The 14,197-nt window shown below is 41.2% G+C and overlaps 1 protein-coding gene across 2 annotated transcripts in view; it reads left to right on the top strand.

Annotated features, from left to right (window-relative positions):
- The window catches only part of EXOSC1 (exosome component 1), a 311,547-nt gene extending 298,146 nt beyond the window's left edge, over nucleotides 1–13,401 (top strand). Inside the window, exons 7-8 of one of the 2 annotated variants that reach the window (XM_044056236.1) lie at nucleotides 11,857–11,941; nucleotides 12,993–13,401. In XM_044056236.1, coding sequence (XP_043912171.1) covers nucleotides 11,857–11,941; nucleotides 12,993–13,099 — 192 coding nt within the window. In that variant the 3' untranslated portion in view covers nucleotides 13,100–13,401. The remainder of the gene's footprint in view (nucleotides 1–11,856; nucleotides 11,942–12,992) is intronic. The other variant, XM_044056237.1, reaches the window with a different exon arrangement.
- The last annotated feature ends 796 nt before the right edge of the window (nucleotides 13,402–14,197 follow it).

Raw genomic sequence — 14,197 nt, 5'->3', positions numbered from 1 at the left:
CAGGGGAGTACCTACCAAAGACATTTTGGAAGCTGCAACCTGGAGTTCGGTGCATACTTTCTCTAAGCACTATAATCTCCCTCTTTATTCTAAGTCAAGGGCAGGCTTTGCTTCTGTAGTCTTGCAGGGTCTTCTAGCCGCTCCTCCTACTCTCTAACCACCACCCTTTATCTCAGCTTTGGGATTCAACCCTACAGTGATGACTGCAACAGTGAAACACGATGAACATAGTACAGTTGTGTACACTTACCATAAATGTAGATGTTCGAGTGTCTTCACTGTTGCAGTCTGGGTTACCCTCCCTCCTGACCCCTCTTATACTTTCATTACTGTGGTTTCCTACTTCACCCTTCTTCTGAGGTGTATTTGCTTCAGGGTATGGGGTTGTTTGTATGTTATTTCTTTGTTTTACTACTAGCCTTCATTTTTGGGCACCTGACATCTGGGGCAAGAAAAACTGGAGAACATGGCGTTGGCTGCCAGCTTTGTACTCCTAGCGCTCTGACGTCAGGGAGCATGACTGAACAGCTAATGCCAGACCCAGACTTTGGGATTCTGGCCGACCGAGGGCTGGCTGCCGGCAGGAAGAACCCTACAGTGATGACTGCAACAGTGAAGACACTCGAACATCTACATTTATGGTAAGTGTACACAACTGTACTTTTTAGGTGGAATGTAAATGCATGCCAGCATAATCCTCATCCCTTGCCAGTAGCTCCTTACTACCACAAATCTACCATTATCTTTTTTTTCTTCTACTGGAGCTCCTGCAGCAATTAATGTAAGTAGTTTTCTCTTTTCCTTCGTCCCTGATATTCTGCAGAATATCCCTCCTGAATTAATTTCTTTATCAATTTCACATACTCAGTTCTTTCCAAATGAGTCTCCTGTAACATTGCTATTTGCACTCTGCATTTCTTAATATGAGTAAGTATTCTTTCCTTTTATCTACACTTGTGAGAGCATTCATATTCCAAGATGATATGGAAATTACCACCATTTTGGCAAGAAGACATCATTCCCACCTATGATATAGGGTAGTTTTTCTAATGTCTATTTCCAGATTTTGTGATACATGCACCCATTAATGTCTGGCAGGTTAATTCTTTGTATAGTTTTTTTTTTTCCTTATCAACTTTGGAACCTTTTCTGGCATGTTAATTCTTTGTGTAATTTTTTTTTTCTTATCAACTTTGGAACCTATGTCACATTTTACAAGACTTTGTTTTAATAAAATCCATCAAAGAAAAAAAAAACATTCCCAGAATCTGTTAACTTAATACAACATACACAACTATGTACATCTTGAAATAAAGTTTAACCCCTCCCCCAATAGGAACATTTGTGTCAAATAGCTTCTAACACAGCACCTAATTTACCTGAAGTTGAGGTAATCCTTGCTAAGGCACATGATGTCCTTCAAGGATGCATCTGCAGTCCTAACATATGGGTTGTCCTGCCTCAGGCAGCCCTTCGGTCGGCCGGATTCCAAAGTCTGGGTCTGGCCTCGGCTGATGTCGCACTTCACCCGACGTCATAGCTGCTGTGTATTGGGTATAAAGGCATCAGCCAACGCCATTTTCCTCCGTCGTTCTTGCCGCGTGGTGCCCGAAGCAGAAGCTGTTCGCAAGTGCCGGTTGGTCAGATCCAGAGATTTCTACTACCGAAGACTTCTAAAAAGCTAAGTACCCCGTTGGGGACTCTTTCTTGCCTCAGCCGATGTCAGACAAAGCAAATGGTTTAACTTGTGGGAAACAAATACCTCATAAGGATTTCCACTCTTACTGCCTTCCTTGTTTAGGCCCAGACCACGACATATCAGCTTGTCTAGCCTGTGCTTCCTTCAACCGACAGACGCTTAGACGTCGGTCGGAGTTTGCAGAGGAGTTTTTTGGTCCCGCTTTTGCATACAAAATGCCGTCGGGGACTCCGACTACACAATTAGCTAAAAAGCGTAAGGAAAAGGACCGACACTCGCGGTCCGTGGTTTCGGCTGAAACCACGGTTAGGCCAACATGAGTGTCTCGGTTTCGGCTGAAACCGAGTCCTCGGTTCTTCCTTCGGCCGAAAGCATGCCTCCGATAGCCGAGGCCTCACAGAGCATGGCTGAATCTGCTACTGAAATTACCCCTGCTGAAGCAGGCACCCAGGATTTATCAGATACTATTCCTTTAGACATATCTACCCCTGCACGTGGAGCTGCTAGACTCCCTGCATCTATGTCTATCAAGGCTTTTTCCAGGGCTAAAGCAGCTAAATCTTCTAAGGCCTTACCTGCTAAAACTCCCTCACACAGGCCTACCTCTAGTTCCCAAATGCTCAGCCTGGCTGAGGATCTCATTTCTTTGATCAGGGGATCCCAACCTCACCCAGACAGGGCCTCTCAACCCCCTCCAGATAAGAGGCCTAGAACTGAACCCCCGGATCCTGTTTCTACAGACTATTCCTCGGATGACTCAGATATTTCAGACCCTCAGGAAGGCCCATATTCTCCTTATGAGGATTCTGATGCAGAAGACTCCATTCCTTCTGCTTCTCCTCCTGAAGAATTTTCTTTTGGGGAAACCTTACATGCTATGAGAGAACATTTTCAATGGCAGGGCCAGGATTTTTCAGATTCAAGGAAAAGGCTAAGGACTTTTTTACATTTACCACAGCATAGGCCTTTAGCCATTCCTCCAGTACTAACAGTTGTTGATGATGCATATAATGATGCCTGTACTGCCCCTGATTCTCTCCCTATGGCCCCTGCCAAGCCCGACAGATATTACAGGGTCCCGGACACACACTACTATTTGTATAAGGCTCCTGTTGCAGATCCTGAAACCATTTCACAGGGCCCCAAAGCTGTAGCAGCTGCCTCTGCCAAAAACCCTTTCCCCTCTGAAAGGGAATCTAGAGCATTAGAGAGATGGGGTAAAAAGGTTTATACTTCTGCTACTCTTTCGGCCAGGGCCTTAAACTGTCAATTTCACATGATTCAGTACCAGGAATTTTTGTTAGACCAGCTAAATAAAAAACTGTCCTCTCCTGAACCTATAGACCGTAAGTCCCTTCAGGATTTGGTACATAACTCTCAGCAGGTCAGTAATCATTTCTTAAAATGTGGCTATGATGCACTGGAGGCTTCCTTTAGATCAGCTATGACTGGAACAGTGATTAGAAGGCATGCCTGGTTAAAAGAACAATCCTTACCAGACCATGTTAAGTCAAAACTCCTAGATGCTCCTATGGAGAAACAAAGTTTGTTTGGCTCCCCTGCACAGCAGGTTCTAAAGAAGGTGGAAGAAAAAGCAAAATCTGTCCAAACAGTCAAGGATTTCTTACAGGTCCAACCTCTGAGGTTTAGCAGAAATTGGCCTTCGAAGAATTGGTCCTTTCCAGACACCTCCAGAGCACAGAGAGGCAGAAATAGACGCCCAAGGGGCAGAGGTCAATCCAGGGATGCCTACAGGGGACGTCAGTGGCAGCCTAAAAACCAGAGAAGTACTGCCACAGATTCAGCTACAACCACTTCCACAGGACAGACACAATGACTTGGCTCTGATTCCGCCTACCAGGGAACAACTGGAAGCACCCTTGGGCGGAAAACTAGCCTTATTTTCCGTAAACTGGCATTACATTACAGGAGACAAATGGACTTTACAAACAATAGACAAAGGCTACAGGTTTCACTTCCACACTCTACCAAAAAAGAGAGGAATGCCAAACCTACCACCAAGCCAAAAAACAAACGCTCTAAGACAAATCAACAACCTACTAAGGATGAGAGCTATAGAAAAGGTACCGCCTATGAAACAAGGACAAGGATTTTACTCCAGACTTTTCCTTGTACCAAGAAAAGAAAATCAATGGAGGCCTATTCTCGACCTGTCCGCTCTGAACACATACCTCATTGTTCCAAAATTCAAAATGCTGACCCTACAGCAACTTCTTCCCATGCTGGGCAAGGAGTCTTGGCTGGTGACTCTAGATCTCAAGGAGGCATACCTGCACGTCCCTATACGACCAGATTGCAGAAGACACCTCAGATTTCTTGCAGGATGAGAGCATTATCAATTCTCAGCATTGCCCTTTGGCTTATCTACTGCGCCCAGAGTATTCACGAAATGCCTGGCATCAGTAATTGCTCATTACAGGCTTCAGGGAATTCAAATTTACCCATACCTGGACGACTGCCTAATACAAGCGGACAAGACAAAATTAACAAAAGATTTGGAAAAGGTTATACAACTGCTGCAAGCCTTGGGATACACAGTCAACATGCAAAAGTCAGGACTGGTACCATCCCAAAGGATAACATTCTTGGGTGCAGAACTGGACACATCAACTCAGATGGCATTTCTCACAGAAGAAAAACAAAAGCAACTACCAGTCTATTTCATGACATTAACAACACAGACTCAGCTTACTGCAAGGAAAGTCCTGCAAGCCCTGGGTTACATGGCATCCTGCATAATATTGATTCCGCATGCCAGACTGCGTATGAGAAAGTTGCAATGGTACCTAAGGAATGTATGGTCTCAACACAAGCACAGTCTAGAAGCCCAGATTCCAATAATTCCATGCCTGAAGCAAGAATTCCTGTGGTGGGCTCAGGCCTGTTAGTTGAACAGAGGATTGCCTTTCCACAAACCTCATCCAAACCAGACCATCACCACGGACGCCTCAGACCTAGGCTGGGGCTTACATGGTGGACAAGTGTATACAAGGCCTATGGACACAAGACCAGCTGAATCTACACATAAATCAAAAGGAGATGCTGGCAGTGAAACATGCAATCCAGGCATTCAGACCATTTCTTCAACAAGGTCACCTGATGATAAGGACGGACAACACCACAGTCATGTGGTACATCAACAAACAGGGAGGTACACACTCATATCCTCTATGCCGGATGGCAATGGACCTGTGGAATGTGGCCCTGAACCTCAACATTCAACTCCAGGCCAGATTTGTGCCAGGAAAAGAAAATTCACTAGCAGACACCTTAAGCAGAACTACCACGGATGCTCACGAATGGATGCTGCATCCAGATATCTTCAAAACCATAACAAAGAAATGGGGACTACCAGAAATAGACCTGTTCGCCTCCCCACACAATCACCAATTGAAGAAATTCTGCACAAGAGCATACCACCCACTTGCTTGGAGGGTGGACTCCCTATCCTTCAGCTGGAAAAACCTGACAGCATACGCATTCCCACCTATTCCTTTGATATACAAAGTCCTACTGAAGATCAAAGAGGATCAGCCAAGGATAATCCTCATAGCTCCAGACTGGCCGAGGCAACATTGGTACCCGCTACTGAGAAGCATGTCTCGGACACACGCATGGCCTCTACCTGTATGTCCTTTACTTCTAACACAGAACAACTACAAGATCCTACATCCAAACTTGAAAACACTACAGCTAGCTGCTTGGAATATTGCATAAAACAAAATAACCCAGATTTATCTCAGAGGGTTAAGGACATTATTCTGGAGGCTCGCAGACCCTCCACAAGGAAGACTTATTCAGCCAAATGGAAAAGATACCTCATTTGGAGTGCAGCAAAAGGGGAAAATGTATCATTGGCAAACATAGCAAACATCCTGGAATACTTAGCAGAACTCTTCCACAATGGCCTGTCCTACTCCTCCATTAAGATTCATGCATCAGCAATTTCAGCAGAATACAACATGGATCCTCCAGTCTTCTCTCATCCTCTACTCAGGCAGTTCCTGAGAGGAATCAAAAATGTAAAGCCTCCAAGGAAACCACCTTTGCCTACATGGGATCTTAACTTTGTGCTGGAAAAGTTAACACTTCCCCCTTTTGAACCAGCAGCAACAGCAGAATTACAATTCTTATCTTGGAAAACTGCTTTCCTGCTTGCAATCACTTCAGCAAGAAGGGTATCTGAGTTACAGGCATTAATGGCAGTACAGCCCTTCCTTATCTTCCATCAGGATAGAGTGTCTCTGAGAACTAACCTTACTTTTATGCCAAAAGTGGTCTCCAGTGTATCACTGAACCAAGCGATTCATTTACCTACATTCTTCCCCAACCCACAGAACAGGGGGGAAAGACTACTACATACCTTGGATGTGCACAGACAATTACGCTACTATCTGGACAGAACTAAGATCAACAGAAAAACTGACCAGCTTCTGGTAGCATATGCAACAGGAATGCAAGGAAAAGCAATTTCAAAACAGACAATCTCAAAATGGATAGGAAATTGCATTAGATTTTGCTACTCTTTTCATGGAAAGACAACTCCAGAAAATATCAGGCCTCACTCCACAAGAGCTACAGCCACCACTACAGCTTTCCTACGAGGAGTGGCTACCAAAGACATTTTAGAAGCTGCTACTTGGAGCTCCGTGCATACATTTGCCAAGCATTATAATCTTCCTTTATACTCCAGATCCCGAGCAGGTTTTGCAACTGCTGTTTTGCAAGGGATCTTAACTACACCATCTTTATCTTAGTACCTCCTCCCCCAGTTTGGCTATGGTATTCTACCCATATGTTAGGACTGCAGATGCATCCTTGAAGGACATAGTACAGTTTTGTACCTACCATAAATGTAGATGTCCGATAGGTATGCATCTGCAGTCAGGATTACCCGCCCTCCTTCCCCTCTGTCGTATTCCTAGGGTATTTACCCCTGTTTTAGCTAGCTGGGGGAATCTATTATGGTGTATTTGTTTGTATATATGTATATATATTCTTATATTGTTTGCTCTCTACTGTTTGGAATTATTTGCATTTATCCAAATTTAGCCTTCCTGGAGGGCACCTGGCATCTGGGGCAAGAAACACTGAGGAAAATGGCGTCGGCTGATGCCTTTATACCCAATACACAGCAGCTATGACGTCGGGTGAAGTGCAACATCAGCCGAGGCCAGACCCAGACTTTGGAATCCGGCCGACCGAAGGGCTGCCTGAGGCAGGACAACAACCCATATGTTAGGACTGCAGATGCATACCTATCGGACATCTACATTTATGGTAGGTACAAAACTGCACTTTATTGCCTGTGCTTCCACTTACACTAATTGGTGTCTGTTCTTCTTTGTCTGCAGTCCCCTCAGATGTGAAAACTTGCATGCTTTTAGAAGTCATTAACCTTTAGCCTTGAAGAAGTCAGTGTTCTGTCTTGTATTGCCTTATCAGCTTGTCTCCATAGAAATGTAAGAGAAAGAAGAAACTAGTAGTCATCTCCTACAGCCTGAAAGGCAAGCTGAAATGTTTATTGCTAAAGGAAAACTTTTCGTTATATTTGATGTTCTCATATTTACTTGTTTCCATTTAAAATGTATTTAAGTCAGGGGGTCGTAATCCACATATTTACCTATACAAAAGTACGAGAAAAACATATCAACTCTGTATATATTATGGTCTGTGTACTTTTACATCCCACCCCAACCGCAGCAACTGAAGATTAAAGTCCGTTAACTTAAACATGCTTTTGTCTAGCTTTTCATCACTTTTTGCACTGTAATGCTTACATTCTTTGATACCAAAAAGAATAAAGAAAGAGAAGAGGAAAAAGGGTATCTGTTTATTTTAGTAACTTTATCACATACAAGAACAAGTAAAATACTTTACCATAAAATATGCAATTTATATTTTGAAAAATTTCATAGAAATACTGTTAAGAATAGAAATTATTTTACTTACAGGTACCGTTTTCCATTTTCTTCCCCTTGGAGTCCTTCCAGACATGAATTTCATGAAGTAAGGCAAACACTTTTCCATTCCCTACAAGTTTAACAGAGTCAGCAAAAATCAACTCTCTTCACTTATCCTTATACAACTATATTTCACAAATGTGATTTATGCTTTGCAGTCTCGCATTTATTCCCTAATCTCTATGTTGCTGGTCTTCTTCCTGTTCATCTCCATCTCCCAACTCCATCTTCTGGTTCAATTCCAAGGTACTACCATTTTTTCTGGTCAGCTCCTGGGCTTTTCTCTCTCTCTCAAGCATTTTCATTTGGAACAATGGAAAATGTTTCAATGGCAAAGTCTGTCCGTGCGCTTTATTATCAGAGGAATGAGAAGCATAGTCCCCTTCTGTTTGATGGCTCACCTTTTGTTGGGCAAACATTTGCATTTCCTCCTTAGCCTGTTCTGCATCAAAAATTACTTTAATCATGGTCTTCAACCCCCCCTTTTTTTCATTTTCTACTTAGAGTTGGGATGTCAGGTCAGCTGTCTCCATCTCTCTCTCTCTCTCTCTCTCTCTCTCTCTCTCTTCACTACCACTGTCCTGCCTTCTTCGACAGTTATGCCTGACTGTCACAGGTCTTCTCTCACACAGTCCAGCCATCTCTTTCCTGGATGCCCTCGACTCCTCTTGCCTTCTTCCTGTGTTGCCCAAAATCTTCACTGGGTTGTTTTCTGCACATGTGCCCGAACCACTGTAATCTGTTGTCTTTGTCCCTTTCAGCAGTTGGAACTACTTTGGTATGTGCTGTGTTCTCATTTCTTCGTCTGTCCCACAGTGTGCATCAGATGACTTTAATCCTACAGCAAAAATATTATGAAAACAGATGGATACAGCAGCTTGAATCTCATGCCTGCCTTTTGACATTCTCTGATTACTGGAATAAATTTCTCCTCTGCCTGGTGTACAGTGAATAATCATTTTCCACAAACACTCTACCGTCTCCAACTTTAATACTTAGCTCTTTTGCCGCAGTTTTGTCAGGATTAGCTGTTTCTTGCTGGTAGGTTTGCATTTTTTTACTAATAAAGGTCTTGGATGTTTCTTATGTCTAGATTTGCAACATACACACAATGTGCCCTTTCAATTAACAGTTCCTGCTGTGGAATACTAGTCCAGTTGCTTATTTGTGCATTCATAAAATTAATCTGTTCCTTCTTGTTTCTGTGGTACAGCAGAAAATCTCAGATTTTTCCTTGCGTACACGGTTATCTAATTCTGCAATTTTCTGAAACCTCTCTTCTCGATCAGACTCATGCTCATCCAGCCTTGTCTTCATTTCAGCTTCTGATTTTTTTGCAGTTTTATCTTCTCATCTGAATATCTGTTTAAAGCTTTCTCCATTTTCCCAGTCTTTTGTTATTTGAGTTACTACACTCCTTCAGTGTTTCATTTATTTTAATTGGCTATGAGCACATTTGACTTTTTTTAGATTACTGAAATTCATGTCTTTCACCAAAGCTGGAGCTTTGAACTGCTCTTTGCTGAACAGCTGCAGGATTCCTCCCAGTCAGTGCTTTTGCTTCCCCTTTTCTAGTTGATTTTCTTTCAAACTGTCTTAATTTCTTCTTTGCCGGCATCCAGACAGTGTACTTTCTAGCCAGTAACTGAATTTTGCTCAAGCCAACAATATCACTGGCTGTTTCTTAATTTCTGTTTTCACACTGGGAGAGCTGAAGTTAAGTGTGTAGCCATCTTGGAAGTCCCGTGCTGTATGTAAACTGTTGTTATTGCAGTTCTTCCCTGGTCATGACTGAAAAGAGCCCCTGGATTAGTCCACCTATCGAGTTATCAAAAGAATACATTAATTAGTACAGCAGAATATCATAATATGGTGTTTTTTTAATCTCGTGTGTTTCAAGATGGTTTTAATGCTCTTTATATCTTCATCATCATCAACCCCTTTTCCCCAATTTTTACATGGAGGTGGGGTGTTTCATCGACTATCTCCACCTTTCTCAATTCAGTGACCCTCTCTTACCCTTTTTGAAAGTCAAGTTTTCTCTCGTATATTCCATCCATCTCTTTACTGGATATCCTCATTTCCTTTTGCCTTCTTCCTGTCTGTCCCAAGTTTTCTTAATCAAATTCTCTTCTGTTTTCTTGTACATGTGCCCAACCACCATACTCTGTTCTCTTTGATCTTCTCTGTAATTGAAACTACTTTGTCTTCAGCTCTGATGTTATTTCTTCATCTGTCACACAGTGAGCACCCTACCACCCATTTCAGGCACTTTATCTACATTCCTTTTAGCTTCCTCAGTTGCCCTGCCTTCATTACCCAGGTTTCTGTACCATACAGAAGTACTAGTTGAGCCATCGTTTTTTGCACCTTACTTTTCAACTTCTTTGGCAATCTTCTGTCACACAATGCCCCTGTCACTATGTGCCATTTGTCTGTGACCCCTCTAATTCTAGCTTTGAGCTCCTCATTCAGATTTTTCCTCAACCACCTCTTCAGGCTGCTTGAAGCTGTTAACCTGTTACACTATTTTCCCTTCTATCTCAGTTTTCAGCTTCTGATTTCCCATATTTTCTGCCATATCATATGTCTTTATATGTGCTCTATTTCTCCCATGTGCCTTTGGTTGTGGATTCTATTCCCCTATGATTTGCTGAAGTCTCATTTCAGAGTCTGCTTGTAATGCGATATCATCTGCATACAACAGCTTTGTTGCTCTGTCCTCTTCATTCTGTTTCTTGAAGGTCCATCACCAGTATGAACAGCAGTGGGCTCAGAGCTAAACTCTGATGCACCTCCGTTTCCATTGGGAACCCCATTGTACATAGCCTGTACAAATTCTGTGCACAATCAGCTTTCTTGGGACCTTTCATATGCTTTCTCCAAGTCTAGGAATGCCCATTTGGACTCTTTCCTCACCTCCAGCTACTTCCCCATTCTCTAACTGTAAACATCAGATCAATTGTACTGCATCCTAATCTGAAACCCAGAAGGATTTGTAGAACTTAATTACCTGTGAGTTTAATTTAAATATCTTCTGATATAGATGCAGTGTATATGTCATCTGAAAAAATACTTAATTACAGAAAGAGTAGCCTGACGATTAGAGCAGCAAGTTGGAGAATAAAAATGTTTATTGGCCCCTACATGACTAAAGGTTAATCTTAATTGAAGGAATGTATTTTTATTGCCCCCCCCCCCCCCCCACACACACACACACATCAAAATGCTGGATTCTGTGTCCCAGTAGCTGTTGTTAGTTCGTCACACATGGCTGCAAACATCTGGTATTCACTCTTCTGCTTACCAGGCTGCATTGCATGCCTATTTTGCTCTAGCTTTCTTTAATATGTTACCTATGGGTTATTATTTTAACCTTTCTTATACTCATAATCCTTTGGACTAGTTTCTGGTTTTCAGTTAATAGTTTTGTCAAGGAAGTTTGTCTTGCATTTTTTTATCATTTTGTATATTTTTTACTTCATATTATTCAAGTACTTTGTGATGGAGCACTTTTTATAAAGCCGAAATTTGTTCCAGTTTCACCAAGATTATATCAAGTTAAAGTGATAGTGTCTTAAGGATAAAATTTTTTGGGAACTTATTTTTTACTATGTAGTAATACTATACACTAACGGCAAAAAAAAAAAAAAGAGTTAATATATATGGTTTTAAGTATATATATATATATATATATAAAATATAAATATTAGCTTAACTGTTTCACTCTAATTTCAGGAAGAACAGGATAATATTAATGTAGTTCATCTTTTTCGATTTTGAGTCTTTTTGTTGCATTACGTAGCTTGAATTTATATTTTTGTAGTTTGCTTAGTAAATGTAAGTGCCATAATAAACTGGAACATGAACATGTGCTGCCTTGGGAGCCATACATTTCTGATGCTGCTGCACTGATGTAGGCGTTGCCATTCTGTAAGTATACATGTCAGAAGTTCATTTGTGTGAAATGAATCTCTAGGTTTTCAGGATTTTAGCATATGTCTGTTTTGTCATTCAGACTATGTAGTTGTGGCATTAGAGCACAGCTCGTCTGTCATTAGAATGTGTATCTTAGCTTGTTACAAAAGGTTGTATTATGCAGATAAGAACTGGAGCAAAAGGATCTGTATTTTTGTCTGTGCTGGTTTTTCTTCCCTTGACTACCTTTGTTAGATTTCACTGGGAGATGCATTCTCGAACTATCTTTTAACTACTGCAGAAAATGAGCTAGGAGTTGTAGTAGCACACAGTGAAGCTGGTAAGTTGAATTGTTTGCTTAATCCAGATATGATTTTTTAAGTTTTTTTTTCAGTTCGTGCACACATGGAATGATATTTAGCATCACCATATTTTTAGATCACTTGAAAATTATTGAAAAAGTAAGTCATGTTACACTGATTTTGGCAAGTGCCATGTTTTTAATGCATCCATCTGTATAAGGAACTTCAGAGCAGATGATCATTTGATCTTTTTTCCCATGCCCCAAGTAATACTTCAGAGTCTACTTTCAGTTTTTTTGTCATCATCTTAGCAACAGTTGCCTTATTGATACGTTTATTCTTGAACCCCCACCTCATCATTATACTACAGATACATACCACTCATCTTGCCGTGTAAGCTCTCATAATCGCTTCTGAAGTGTGCCCTTTTCAAGCTTAACAACATTAACCTGTTTGTTCTTCATTTTCCTTGCTACTCTCTTAAATCTGTTATCTGTCCAGCTGCATCCTTTATTCCTAGATTTACTTTCATTTTTTTTAAATACAGTTTCTTCTTACAGGGTGACCTGCTTGATATCAACTATATTTTATAGTGGCATATAACCACCACCTTGTTCTTTGGACTAACTACTACCTCTCCTGCACTATGTTACATTATTTTAATTGCTGTTGCTGCAGGCTTTCTGCCTGGCTACAAGTAGTTCCCCTTTCAACTTTTTTTGCTCAAAGATCCTCTTGCATTACACATCACTGTTTATGATTTTGTTTTTGCCCCTTCATTTCAGGTTTTGGTTTATCCTTCTCTGTTTCCTTTCACAGCCATTTTCTTTTCAGCAGATGGGGATGTCATGCTATTTTGGCAGATCCTTCTGCTGTTACATCCCATCTTCGCAGCATGTGAAGATCTAAGGAGTGATTGTTCAGATGCAAATCACTGTTGATATCCCCTGCCCCTAATATTCATATCCTGAGGCACTCCATATGCCACTGGTGATGAGGCATTTAAGTGCAACTGCATATAACAGTTGAATATTTTAAACTCAAGTCTTGTTCATATATTTATTTAATTTAATTTTATTTTATTTACAGGTACTCAGATGGTCCCAATCAGCTGGTGTGAGATGCAGTGCCCAAAAACACATTGCAAAGAGTTCAGAAAGGTTGCACGTGTCCAGCCTGAATATCTCCAGACATAGCCATCCAGATATACGTTGATATAAATGGACTTCTAACTTTTAAATGCAGAAGAAATCTCTAGAGTTTAGTGCTTGTTTGAAATTCCATGTTGATATTTTGCAAGTCTGCTAAGCTTTCAACTGTTCTCAGGTCAGCATTGAAGTATATGTCTGGGAGGTTAGAAAGAAGATTGGGTCAGCTGTTTTATAGTAACAGTCTGTCATAATCTGTAGCAGAGTAATGATCTGACTGCATTAAGTTTTAAAACAAAAATTTTATTTAAGCGAGCAGATAACTACAACGATTAAATATCTGCAATTGATGTGATTGCATTTGACATGTTTTTTTTCTTTTTATTTTCTGTTTTAAACTTTGTACTGAATATTTCTAGTAGTACAGTTGTGTTTACAAGGGATGCTTGTCCTCTTTTTCTACTTGCTCGTATTTTTTAATGTTTTCTGCACTGCTGTATGGGTTACATTCTATATCCCGAAATCTCACAATATCGAAGACCAGAAAACCGAGACTGCAAACCCGAGTACGCATATCACCGAAACTTCATAAGGTCAACTCCCAGAATACTGAAAAGTTAGTTAAAGTGTAACTGTGAGTGGTTTAGTTGTACACTTTCTCTTTCAGGATTTGTAATGAGGACGTAAAGTAGGTAAGGCTGATGTTATGTTCCCAGGTTGTGGTATTGCTGTGAAATGTATGCAGTTAAAATGCATTTAGGTTCATAGGTTCATACTAGGCTATCTGCCCTAGGGCATTTATAAGCCTAGCCCACAGTTTTGTGGCTTTCGCCACCCCTTTAGTTTGAAGGATACTATGCCCATTATTTTGCTGTGCCTCTGTCAAGCAGTGACACCGAGGTTATCCCTGGGGTATACCTGCGATCTCCCATCTATTGGTCAAGATTTCTCATGAACAAGGCCAACGAGGTGCTCTGCCTCACATGTACCGGGATTTTGTTCCACAGAATAGGGAGTCTCTGGGTGATGAATCTGTCCCTCCTGCACGTCCTATTAATAGCTGTGTTGAGGTTTAAGTCTCTTGCCCTTGTAGTTCTGGTGGATTTAGATTTTTTGAGGTGAAGCATGTTCATTAATTCTGGGTTG

Source organism: Protopterus annectens, chromosome 14.part0 (assembly GCF_019279795.1).
Source record: "Protopterus annectens isolate FY-2018-M chromosome 14.part0, PAN1.0, whole genome shotgun sequence".
Taxonomy (NCBI): Eukaryota; Metazoa; Chordata; order Ceratodontiformes; family Protopteridae; genus Protopterus; species Protopterus annectens.
This window is presented reverse-complemented; position numbering and strand designations above follow the sequence as displayed.